Here is a 13,629-nt window from a genome sequence, read left to right as displayed (position 1 = left end):
GCGCTTCAGCAGCTTGTGGCTTTTCTTCTTAATTGGTTGATTTGCAACCAAGTCTGTGGCTGCCTGGATTTTTTGACACATGCTCACAGCTGACACACATATTCATAAGTGCAAATGTGAACACTCATGTGCCACATGGATGGACAATCAAAACACACACATGCAGATTCATGAATGTCCTCATGACTCATGGACACACACAGACGGCAGTGCAGGCCTCTATTTTCTACACAGCTTCAGCACCTCCAACCAGCTCTCATTAATACACACTCGACTGACAGCTCACTGTTGCCATGGCGACCCCCTACCTGTTGCCAAAGGGGTGGGGGGCTGGGAGTTTAGAGGCTTGTGAACGCAGCTCAAAACTATCTTGGTTCAATTTTGCTGTGTGTCAGGGAGCCGCCGGTGCCGCTGCAGGCACGCACAATTACCCACTTGGGAACGGAGAATAGTTTCATTCATTTCAATGCGATTCAATCTGGCTCACTTCAGTGCAAAGCAATGCCCTGTTCTGTACGTTTTGTTATGAGAGAAGCCAAATTCTCCACAGGAGTAAAATAGGCCTACTTCATTATGTGATGCTCTATGCTAATTCTTCTCTTCATTTCATACTCCTCTGTTCCATGTTATTCATTCTGGGAAGATAAGATGAAACTAACTTGAGGAAATTGCTTTGCTTAATTCATCATTCCAAGCTGCTCTATTCTAATTAAATCACTGCATTCTATTCTTACTATGCTATTCTTCATTCCCATACCATGCTATTTTATATTCTTAACAAAGGTTTCATATGCTGCTGGAAAATAGCTCTAATTGTGTTGTAGCAGACTTCTGTAAGGTGCTGTAATTAACTGTTAGGAAGTTCAGAAAGTATACAGAAGCTGTGCATCCATTAAAGATACATGAAATGCTCCAAATCAGCTCTATTAACAGAACCTACTTTGTTTTACTTTGTCTCTTATTTTACTTTTTTTTTTTTAAACTCAGGATGTGTTACTTTGCAGAGAAGACATATGTCTGCTGCCCCTACTGCTTGGAATGATAATATAATAATTTATGATAATATGATCATTTCTAATTCTAAGTCACAATTTCTTATTCAGTACTCTGAGTCAGTGCTGCCGGTTCAAAACATAACTGACACCATCTACTGACCTGCTGCTGTATTCTAGTTATACAGCGCTGTGTCTTTGAGTGTTTTGCACTGTATTTTCTATGATGTTCTTTTTATAGTCTGCCAACTCTGCTGCTACACTGTCTTATTAAAGAAAAAGTCTGATAGCCAGAAACTATCCTGGTAATAAAATGTTCATTTTAGTTTTTCATTTTAGCTTTGCATGACCAGTCAGATTTACAAAGTCACACACAGAGGTATGGACAGCTGGGGACAAATAGAGAAAGTTTTGGTTTGCAGCAGTAAAACATTAATCCAATGATCTCTGCATCAATCAAATGCTTTATAAAGGCAGTGCTCAGAGAAGGGGGAGCATGTGTGTATGTTTATTACTAACAGTTCCTCTGATATTCAGACTGAAACAGTGTCTAACTTTGAGGACGCATAAACATCTACATATATACAGACCATTGTGGGCATCAGTACAAGTTCATCAAATTAAAAATGACACAACTCTTCGCTGACACCATGCTTTACTGCCACTTACTGTAACTCTTACTTCACCAGCCTGATTAATGACACTGAGCAATCAGCACACATGTTGTATATTAGCTGCTAATCCTTAAACTCTACCTCCTGCTGATGATACGTTTTAAAATAAAACCAAAAGCTGGAGGTAACAGCTGTGTTATTGTTTGAAGTAATTCTACTCTACTCTTACAATTTTAATGTTGTTTTCTTTTCTGGAAATCACAGTAAAATTCCCATGAAATAGGCTGTGCCTATAAATAAAACTTTCCTTGCTTGCAGTGAATCAGACAAGACATTGCAACAGTATTAGTATGAAAGCCAGGTGGTGTGGCTCTGGCAGCAACAAGAAACTTATGGAATCACTTCTGACTTTAAGAAGTTTTTGAAGTGGTTTCAGTGTGATCTGAGTCAGTGTGTTTCTGTGCAGAATCACCAACACAGGGTCTCTTTTGGCTGGCTCTGTAGTCAACTCAATTCCCACCAAATGGAATACAGTGTAAGGCTGTTTGGTCATCATCATCAACAACAACAAAATAAGATAAAGGAGAGTAATCAAATGCATTCAGAACATTAACATAACAGTGACAGTCTATAGTGTATACTAACAGACCTTTGCTCTTACAAAAGTATTTTTCATTAGTCTGATGTATTTTTTCATTTGATTTTTAAGTCTGGAACAAAACCAGGCTTTTCTCATCACGCAGCAGAGTTGCAACATCCTTCCTGGAACAAAGCGAGCTTAGTGGAGCTTAAATCAATGTGACATAAAACAGTGACAGCGAGCAGACAGTCTATGCACTGGCCAACAACAACAGCTCATGAGACCTCAAACTGGACTGACTGAGTGTGTGTCACTGATAAGAAGAAAGTTGACGTTATAAATGTTCATGTATTTTAGATTCAAACTATTTGGATGGGTCATTTACTGTGCCACCACCAAGCATACACAACATGACACCTAGTCATAAGCTGTCTCTTCCTAACACACGGAAAGAAGCATTAAGTAAGACAGACAAACTACAAGGCCACACAGACTGATGTAGCTGTTCAGGTCATAGTGAGGGCTGTCAACAGAATGAGAAGATGGAGGAGAACATGTGTGTGTCCGACTGTGAGTGTGTGTGTATGAGTGAGTTGAAGAGTGCAGATGGCCTTCAGCAGGTCATTAATACTGACTACACAATCCTGCAGTGACCTCCACCACTTAACCCCCCTCACACTAAAACCTGCTGTAAGACAGATCAGGAAAACACTGCAGTTCTACACTCTGATGGATGGTGAGAACTCGCTGTACACTTAACCCTTCTGTGCAAGATCCTGTTTACAAAAGAACTTATATAATGACAAAAATAATTTGAGTTAGAGGACACTTAGTAAAGCCTTTACATCCAAGTGCCAAAATGATAAATCAAAATCTTAGTGTACTGTAAATTAGCATGTTTAAAACAGTGCTTTAAAAGCTGAGGCTGTTAGGTTGTGCTGGAGCTTAAAGGTGACTTCAAAGAATTAGCTCCATCAAAATGATATGTCACCTCATCCCCTGCATAAAAAGCTGCACTTCAGTACACCAGCAGCACTTAAAGATACAGCCAAAAGCCAGCTGGATGCCATGACAAATATCTAGTCAGCAGTTTTGTCATATGCTTGTATACAACACAATGCTACATGATCCAGTTGGTGCGTCTTGCACTTAAAGTGCAAGTGTATGAAGAGTCCTATAGTTTTCATATGTTGGTTCTATTTCCTCTTTTATATCACAGACTGGGTGACTCAACAGTCACACAGATTAATCCCTCTTCATTAAACCTTGAGCAAAAACAGATGTTAGACAAACAGAACCAACAGCCAATAAACAAGAGAAGAAAGTGAGTGACCCTTTTACACAGCTTCATGTTTATTCAACTCATTCACTTTTCTGATCTTTTTTTATTCTGATATTTTTAAAGTAAAAAAATCTGACTTTGTAATACAACCTATGCAATGACCAGGTATGAACCAAATCATGTATGTGGGTCAGGATGTGTTATCATATTTTATGATCATATCTAACTAAACTTTGGTTTGCATGACCACAGGGGGAAAAGAGCCCCCGACTTTGGCAAGGTTCAACATATCTAGTTAAACAGGACCACATGTACTGTATGTGGCTTATGCTATTTACTATATCAACATTATGTTACTCTCCTTCTATGACATATGTGTCAGTGGGGATTTATGGTGGAAATTCTTCACTTTTTAACCTCTTCGCTAAGGGCCAGGGGGAGTGATAGAACTGGGTCGGGCTCTGGACTGGATCTAGGCCACTCAGACAGACTTTGACAGAGCTTAGGGATGATGCGTAGTGTGAGGATGAGACTGGCTGTAAATCTCTGGATAGCTGTAGGTATCAGGTGTTCACTTCATGTCCGGACATAAAAGTGTAGGAGACAGATAAAGTGTGCACGAGGTTTTATAACAATGTTGAGCCTACGTGGCCGCATGACATTTTTCCCAGTGTTTTATGGGACAGATTTTGTTTTAAAGTGGTTTGGTTCAGGGGTTCAGAGTGTGTGACTGAATGCTTTGTGTGTATATTCAGCAATAATTGTGTTACTGTAAGGTATAAGTGCACGGTCTTACCTGTTCTTGTCTCTCCAACCAGCGGTCCACCATGGGGTGATTGGCACTGAGTGACGACCGGGCCGTCTCTCTCTGAAATTCTCTCTGATTGGCCCATGTCCCTGCATCCCGCGGCAGACTGCGATATGTGTCCATACCTTTACCCTGTGCAGACATGGAAGTGTTCAGTGAAGGACAGTTCTGTTGTGGGTGGCAGATATATAGAGCCCTTCAGTGATAATCCTGGTGTGCTACATGTAGTGTTTATATTAGAGCTCACTTCCCCGCTGCCTACCTTTCTCTCTAGGCTGTTGGTGCCAGATGAGTGGTGTGCTTTCAAGAAACCAGCGGTGGTGGACCAGCGGGTTGGGTTCTTCCTTGATGGCGGCTCTTCCGTTTGGACCCGTGACTCGCCGCCACCGCTAAATGGCCCATTAATGGTCAGCAGGGCCGGGTCACTGCTGCGCCGGACATGGAGGGGCATATCTGAGAAGCAGGAAACACAGCAGGGATGTTAAAGCAGACATTTTTGGATACCAAAAGTTGTAGTCCTTACCCTGGGCTATACTCTGAGAGGAAATTATATCACTGTATGTCAGTGCATCCCCTCAAAACACGGAGCAGCAAACTGTGTGGGAACAACAATATGAGGAAGAGCCTATTGAGAAACAGCAGTGTAAGTGGATGCCTTCCATTAAAACTCTTCACTCTGTTTAAAAGTTGCAGTGCGTGGGAAGCAGGCCAAGGTCCAAATAACGACTCCAACAAGGGCAATGTGCACGCAACTCCACAGCCTGCACTTGTAAACAAGACACGGTGCTATGACATTAAAAATCTCCCACTTTTTAGACTACTCCACAATCCCACGGGCAGATCTGAACAGCTGAAAGGGCACCGAGGCTGACACACAGAGATGGAGTGTAAATGAAAATGTTTGAAAGAGTTAGAGCATTTTCTTCAGATGACAATGCCAAGTGTCACGTTCCCATGTTCTCTTCCAAGACTCTGCCGTTTACACACTATCAGATGTTTTGGATGGTGGTGTGTGTGTTCATACAGGAAACACTGTGATCTGTCGACAGAGGAGTGTGTGTCTGAGTCAACACTTACTTGACTTTGTGTGTATTGTGAGAGTAAGTGCATGACAAGATAAACTGTGTCCATCAGTGTGTGCGTCCCTGTTTATGTGTCTGAATTCTTTGTGAGACAGTGTGTGTCTTTGAACACTAATACAGAACACAATACTTTTGTTCAGAGGTATGGGATTTTTTATCCAAATTTTCCAAGTGCCTCTGTGTGTGTGGAAAGTTATCAGTGTGTGTGTGTGTGTGGGTTTGTTAAGCACTATCCATCAGGGTGTGTAAAAGATGTGCATTGGTGATGAGTCTGTATTTTTTGTGCATACAAACTAGTGGACATGTGTTTGTGTTTGGAAACATCTGAGCCAACAGCTACAGTATTTGTTGAGAATCTGGAAATGTGTTTGTGTTTGTGTGAGCGGTGTGTGTGTGTGTTTTTGTGTGTGTATACAGTACACTCGTGTACTTGGGTGACTGATGTTATTGGGTCACACAGAGCGTGGGACCTAAACCGCTCTGAGCCGTGGGAGGCAGCGGCACTCTGGGGGATGGAGTCCGGGGGAAGGCAGGGGGGCAGGCTGTCCTGACAGGACTCAACACCACCTACACAACTCCAACTCCCAGGAGGTATTAGGGAATAGGACCACAGCTCTTCAACTGAACTACAGTGACGAGTACTACGTCCCAGTCCCCCACCATGTGCTAATTCTGTTTACACTGTGTACTAATCTGCAGAGTATACAGTTTCAGGACAGTGCTGTGGAAAACACTTGTTTCTGATTGGCCTGCAGGTGTGTATTACAAAAATGTAACTCTGGGACTCTTTGTATATAGTTCAATACAGGTCAACAACTTAACCACTCTTCTATGGAATATGAACTGTGTAACAACACTACAACATTTGTGGCACAAAATGAAGAAACTTCAGCTCTTTTAAAGAATATTATGGATATCAGGCGAGAGAGAATCATTTTTACTGAATTCATTATATTTTAAAGATAAAAGATGAAATTATTGCCGTCAAATGTGACTTTTCTCCCATAATAATTATTGCATTTTGGAAATTAACTTTTCATACTGGCATCTGAAAGTGTCACATGTTCACAACAGTGGCATTGTCCTTTAATCAGCATTTTCTCATCTGCAGAGGTTTGAGTTTAACAAAGCCAAGAAACTAACATCAGTCCATTTGTGAATTTCAATAGAGCTCTCTGTCTAATAAGCTTAATCACTTTTCTTTTGAGTTTGTGGGCCTAACAAGAAAACTGGCAAAGACCCACGAGTCCAACGCTTCTCATCTCGCCCAACATGAATCACTGATTGAAAGCTATTCTCATTAGGCGCTTGTGAAAAAAAATTAATCAAATTCCTTCTCTTCCATGTCAGACATTTCTCTTAAAACCCATTAAAATGCATCTGATGAGATTCAGTGTCGTCAATTAAGCAGGGTTAGAATTTATTATGGAGACGGTTAAATTGGACGTAACTGGCAGGTGCGATTATGCCTGAGATTTCCATTTCTTACTACAAATTCACATTCAGCATCTCATCCAGAAATCCAATTAGGACTGGAGTGACCTCCCTCACTCCGTGTGTGTGTGTGTGTGTGTGTGTGTGTGTGTGTGTGTGTGTGTGTCTGTTTGTGTGAGTGTGAGACAGAGGCAGAAAAAGAGATTTTTGTGGTGGCTATGTCAATCAATGCCAGTTCACAGGTCATTAGTGGATAAGCCATACTCCAACCAGTGGCGTATTTTTAGAGCTAATTAAAGATCCTAATTAAAAAAATAGCTTGTTTTTAACTTTGATTTTGTTCAGTGGAGTGTGTGTGTGTGAAGTAGGGGTGTCTGTTAATGTGCATATGTGCCTGGAGAGAGGAAACAAATAAAAAGGTCAGAGTCTGTATTTATTAAAGTTATGAGAATTATGTTTAATGATTCTCTATAGAACCAACTTAGGAGCAAAAAGGTTATTGTGAAGTAATTGTGAAGAATATGACATATTTATTATGAGACTCTCTCCTACTTACAGCAAAGTGCACAGCAGGTATAACCAAAATGCAGGAAAACTGAGGCAGCAGGTATGGAGGCAGCAGAGATGCTCTGCTAAACTTTAATTTATTACTTTATTATTGCTGTTTGGATTCGGTAAAACATTTCCTTAGTCATATTCTTAGTATTCTGTGTTGCGTGCTGTTGGTAAATGTGGCATTTTGTGGACTGTCCACACAAGCTGTCAGTTTAAGTCAAAATAAGCAGCAAGTGCATGAAAGGAAATGGAGTGGAAACCATGAACACCCACCTCAAACCAGCACTGTGCCAGCTGGGTTTTGAAATGCGCCCTTTAAGAGCAGCTCATAAGTGATCAAGTGATTTAACACAAAAAAATATCATAGTTTTTCAGCAATATGTTTTCTTTTTTTTTTTTTTAGATTATTTTAATTTAGTGGCAATTAACACATAAAATTAAAAAGTATCCTTCACAGATATTAAAAAGGGGAGAAATCACAGAAAACTGGCCAAAATGTAAACAAAAGAAACTCAAATTAAAGCACTGAGGAAAGTCTGCTGCTGATAAAGTGGGCATGTCAGAGAAAACCTATAATAAGGAGAATTTAGTGGAGACAAAAGATGCATGGAAAGAGTTTGCAAACAAATCGACCCAGCTGCAAATGTTAACCTAAAATTACCACAATCTGAAGGAGACATATTGCTTTAGATAACATACTGCAAATAATGACTAAACCAGTGTTATGCAGTCATTTCACAAGGCTCAAAGGACATTTCATTTTCACCAGTCTCTGCCCTCCTGCCATCTACGACTCCAAAAGGCTACTCCTAACCAACTTCAGAGGCCTCCTGAGCTCTTTAACACACAAGAGAATACTTACGTTAAATAAATATAGATAGCTTTCATGCTTTATTCGTTCTGTATATATTTATACAGAATGAGTATGTGTTTGTCTAGTTTGTGTGCATGCCTTTTTACTTCTGCTTATGGTTGTGCTGCAAGGGGTTTCCATGATCCAAATGGACAAATTACCTACAAGAGTCAGTTTCCGAACTCGTCGTAATTACAGTAGGAGAAGCGACTTGGCCAGCAAAACTGCAGAGGTGGACGGGCTCAGCGTCACATTTGATTTAGGAGGCAGCGAATAGAACCAATTAGCCACTTTGGCCGGGGATCAAACGGCTATCTGTGCCTGGAAAAAAAAGGCCTCCTGTCCAATTAACAGAATTTATGGACAGGGCTAAGGTACTGCTGGGCCATGGTAGGGTAATTTGTTGAGTTTGCCGTATACTGCCGCAGTCGCTGACATTTGATGCCAATGAAGACGACAGAATTGTAATATAAGAGGAATATAAGAGGAATGGACTCAACCTGTTAACTAAATGTTTTAGTTCCTGATTGTATCTTTAGATAGTGGTCCCTCTATGTAAATAATGCATCCATCTACAAATCATCCGATGGATTCCGTTCCTGCCACAGGTATCCCTGATTACTTTCTTTCTCCTTTAGTGTTGGGACTTACTGGTGCGCAAGGCGGAGGGTGTAACCTCGATCTCGCTGGCAGCCTGGTAGGGTTGAAAGGCTGAGGCTCCACTGCCGGCGCTGAGGTCTGCAGCAAAGAGGTCGGGGCTCTGGGTCCCTGTGGAGCTGGCGCTGGTACCATCACCTCCATGATGGGGCTCCTGTTCGTCATACACGGCTATCAACTGGAGAAGGGAGGAAGAACAGAGGAGAGAGCACAAGAGGTTGAATGTTGAGAACCATGTTGCTTTATGTTACACAAAATTCATATCATGAAAGATTAACAGGCTCAACTGCTGTAAGTTCTCAGAAAGGGGAGTGGTGGAAATGAGAGGGAAGTGTTGGGAGTTTAAATGCCAGAAAAAAACAATGAATAACATAAGAAAGTCCCAACATAAAAAATGAACACACATTGAACAGTTTTGCAAATACACAGGACAACACACACACAGACTGCTGTATGGTTGGAGTCGAAATAGTGATGGTCAAGAGGATGCAAAACCCCAATTCCAGTCATAAAAACCAGACTGAATGTATATAGCTCTTTTCTTGTCTTAATGATCACTCAAACAACACACATAGAAGAGCCAGGGACTTAACAACCCACTCTACCTCCTGAGCCACAGCCACTATTCTCATTAAGTTTGTTTTCCAGACTTAATGAGAACAGGATCAGGAAGCAAATGAGAACAACACACTACGTGATTTTATGGACAGCCATCAACACCAACTGACCCAGACTGGAGTGGAATTGGTCCAACATGGTCATATCAGCTCTGAAGCCCAAATCATAACTACAGTCACTGTGACTGCAATAAATTTAGAGGTAGTTGGCTTGATATTGGTGCACAGACAAAACAACACAAGGTGGTCCTTTTCAGTTCAAATGCAGGAGGACCGCACATACAGTGTAAAAGAATATGGAGGTGATTCAGACCCTGTATTTTACGTTATGACCCTGAGGTGCTCATTATGTCCAATCATATCCTCTCTGTAGTCAAAATGCCTCCTCGCTCCACATCTTTAGGTTCAAAGCTCTTCTCCCTCACAGATCTGATTAATTCCAGCCTTTACTGAGTCCCTTTATTAGATTAAAGATGAGATTCATGCTGTCCCTCTGTGACTCCCACCAGGCCTGCGTGTGTGTTCAGCTGGCTTCAGTTAGCCAGGGAGAAAATGAAAAATCCATCCAACATTTCCCAGTTCAGAGGACATGATCTAACTGTCCCTCATGGTGAGATCTGATGGAGAGGCTTGACTGTGATAATGTCCCTACTCAAAGGTCCAACCCCCTGACCCACAACATCTCATTCACATTAGAACTAATAGGGAAGGTCTACAGCTCAAACATCTTCAAGATATCAAGGCACTTCATCTGGCTTTGTTTACATGATCCTTACCAAAGAAAAACCATGAACTTTAAAGAAAGCCTGATCAAACACCGCACGCCAAGATCAGAAACAGAGACAGATGCAATATTTTCACCTCAGGAAAAATATTAAAAAATAAATAGATAATAGATAGAAGGTTTATCAATTTCAGTTTTCTTCAAAGAGAAATATTTTTATCTTTGGAGTAAGAATACTGAGAGCCAGGGCTGAATTTAAATCACTTCCACATTTCTAAGAGGAAGGAATATAAAAAAAAAACACGTGTGTCAATGCATGTGAGTAGGTGTTTCTGAAATGGGTGGCCAGAGCTAACACTAACAACTAAGATGCCAAAAAGGTAGTCAATGCAAGAAAATGAATGTATGCTGGGAGGGGTCAGTTTAATATTACAGAACAACTGGAAGCTGTGGCTCTGGAGGACTTGATGTCATCAGAGTAATCCTGGCTTAGGCTTGGAGGCTACAAACAGAACGACTGCTACCAACTGGGGGCACAGAGTTTAAAGGATGTCAGCATTTTTCAGGCATGGAGGGTCTGATGAAAAGATGCTGTTAGCTGCATTATGGGAATTGTAGGATCCAGTGTTGTTGGGCAAGAGCTACAGGTAGAGATGTCTCAGCTTCTGCTGCTTTAATTTTTTTTAATTTGTGTCATTGTTTTCTTAGCTGTGTCTTCTGAGACCCCTAACTTTATTTTATTTAAAGTGCAATATTGAAAATACACTGTTTGGGATTCCCTCAGTGACAGTCAGTCATAATGCTCCATAATCAGCATATGGTAGCACATTCTCTGCGGTAAAAAGCAAATATAAAACTGAAAATTTAAACACAGCGTTGCCAGACATCTGGTTTTCTATCTTTTATATTCTAAACTAATAAGTCACGCTAATTCTAAGTTTAATGTCTTCATATTGTTTTTGTTGATCATGTGATCAAGACACAATGGGAAACACATTGTTCCCTAACAAATCTTTCAAGTTGATATCACTGGACAAATAAATAAAATCGATCTGGATGGTGCAGCTCTTGTGCTTTTTATTGCTACAATGATCCTACTCACTGAATGTTTAATGGATGTAATCCTTAGCACAGGTCTACAGCTTTATCTGCTCACTCATAAGAGTTAATTAGCAGAATTGGAATCCATAAAAACGTTATGACACCCAATTCTGCTTCGAAGGCCCCATTTTTAACCTGCTATGTATCTTTTTACATGTAAAAGAGAAGGAAGCACTAAACAGTTATGTTACAGAATATGCTTCTAAAAAGCATCTTGATCAAACTTAAGAAAAAGAGAGAATGTAAACAGAAAAGATTAACACTGACGCATTCATTCAAAAAATGCAATGAGCTCAATAAAACCACTTCTTAAACATATACACACTACTACCTATACATGGCCAAACAGAAAAACACACACACACAGACACACACACACACACACACACCATTTAAATCCAACTACCAGTTTTCCAACACATTAAACCTTCATTTGAACCACATTTAGTCTGAGAGCAGTGGAGTTTTATAGCACACTGGACAGGCTCCCCAGTGAGAGGAACAGGCTCTCGAGGGCGCGCACACACACACACACACACACACACACACACACACACACACACACACACACACACACACACACACACACACACACACATTTACACAGACTCATTTTTCCCATTAGCCCCTTTACATAAATGTGCACACATTTACTTCAAATTAGAGCTCGGGGCTAATCTGTACACACAGTTATGGGGATAATAAAGGGTGAAAGGGCAGGAGGGGAGGTTGTGGGAGCTGTGGAGTGTGTGCGTGTGTTTAAGTGAAAGAGATGTTCAGAGTATGTGAAAGGCTGTATAAAGGAAAGAAAGACAGGAGAAGAAGTGACGTGGAGCAGATAGTGGAGATTAGAAGTGTGTGTGCTCAAATGTGTATGAGACACAGGGGAGAAAGCAGTAAGACGGGGTGTGTGTCTGTCCATGATTGTGTGTTTTATGGATGCATGTCTATATATAAAACTTCCTGTGTATGACTGTCAGAGAGTCCTCCACTCTTCCCTCATTAAAGCTCAGTTCAGCCAGAACAGCTGAGTCAGCAAACCCGCACCCTCCCCTGGCCTACTCCCCGAGGACACTACCGAAGAAGAACCCCCAACCCCAAGTGCTTTTACAGCCCATGTGGTTGTTATTACAGAACATGGTAATCAGTTCAGCCGCAGTGAGCACTATAAATGTGTTTTAGCCTCCAAATCTTGAGCCAATCTGATATCACTGAAAGGTAGAAATAATCACTGCTAATCATCAATGTTCTGATAACAGCAGTACAGTAGATATGACGCAGTTGTTAATGCAAACAACCCCGAGTCCAACAAAAGAACAACAATCCATTATTAGTTTAAAATCAAGAACCAGATTTTAATATCCTACAAATCTTTGCACAGCACAAATGGCCTGCTACTAATGCTGTTTTGGACACCTCCTTGACAGAATCTGCACATTTCCATTGATCATTTTCTCTTCAAATCAGCAGAAAATTGCAGAAAACAGTAGAATATTAAAGTTTCTACGACATTCCACTCTCATTCCTCCACTACTGGAGAAGCTGCATTTGCCCACAGGGATCTCAAAAGTTTCATTTTATCGAATTATTTCAAACAACAAACAGTCGTTGAAATCATTTGGATTACATAATTATGTATGTATGAGATCATTTGCATACAGCACTTGTATCCATATGGAGATGAGAACATGACAATAAAATAATATTGGGAGTGGTTACAGGATTATTTTATAGTTCCACTAAACTTTTTGTTTTGAGCTTAAAACATGTATTAAAGCTGGACTGTTAAACCAGCCAGGCTAATGGTGGACATATTGTTATCTGTTTTATATAATGATTTCATGTTGACTAAAATATATCTCTGAAATAAGCAGAGAGTAAAACTGAATGGTCTGTAATTGTAATACATTTTTTGTACATGACAAAAACATGAATGACAAGTAAACAAACTAAACATCAGTTTCAGCATGTGTTTCCTTTGTCTAGTCAATGTAAGTGAAACATGGAAACACTAGAGGACACAGCTATGACTGACAGGTGCTGCCTCTGGACCTGATGTTGTTTCTGTTGGATGTTTCATTGAGTGAACTGATGTCTGTGAGCTATGAAACAGCCCCAAGTCAAAGCTAATTGCTGAGGTTTGTTGACAAGCAGGGTCCTGACCCTGCCACAGGAGAACCGCTGCCACCCATCATCATAACACACACACACACACACTCAGAAAAAGGTGACATCCAATCAGCACAGTTGGTCTTCCCTCAGGAAAACAGAAAGATGTGTACACAGAGCAATATGTGTTGATTGGTCTGAGTCAACAATATACAGCAACT

The 13,629-nt window shown here is 40.7% G+C and overlaps 1 protein-coding gene across 8 annotated transcripts in view; it reads right to left on the bottom strand.

Moving 5' to 3' along the window:
• The window catches only part of pard3ab (par-3 family cell polarity regulator alpha, b), a 206,308-nt gene that overhangs the window by 123,075 nt on the left and 69,604 nt on the right, over positions 1 to 13,629 (bottom strand). For all 8 annotated transcript variants that reach the window (XM_018672690.2, XM_018672691.2, XM_051069799.1 and 5 more), the window contains exons 3-5: positions 8,852 to 9,035; positions 4,539 to 4,729; positions 4,265 to 4,408 (exon numbers count right to left, since the gene is read on the bottom strand). In XM_018672690.2, coding sequence (XP_018528206.1) covers positions 4,265 to 4,408; positions 4,539 to 4,729; positions 8,852 to 9,035 — 519 coding nt within the window. The remainder of the gene's footprint in view (positions 1 to 4,264; positions 4,409 to 4,538; positions 4,730 to 8,851; positions 9,036 to 13,629) is intronic.

The sequence above is a fragment of the Lates calcarifer genome, linkage group LG4, assembly GCF_001640805.2.
Source record: "Lates calcarifer isolate ASB-BC8 linkage group LG4, TLL_Latcal_v3, whole genome shotgun sequence".
NCBI classification, from domain to species: domain Eukaryota; kingdom Metazoa; phylum Chordata; class Actinopteri; family Centropomidae; genus Lates; species Lates calcarifer.
The sequence above is the reverse complement of the archived record's forward strand: the minus strand, read 5'-3'. Positions and strand labels throughout refer to the sequence as shown.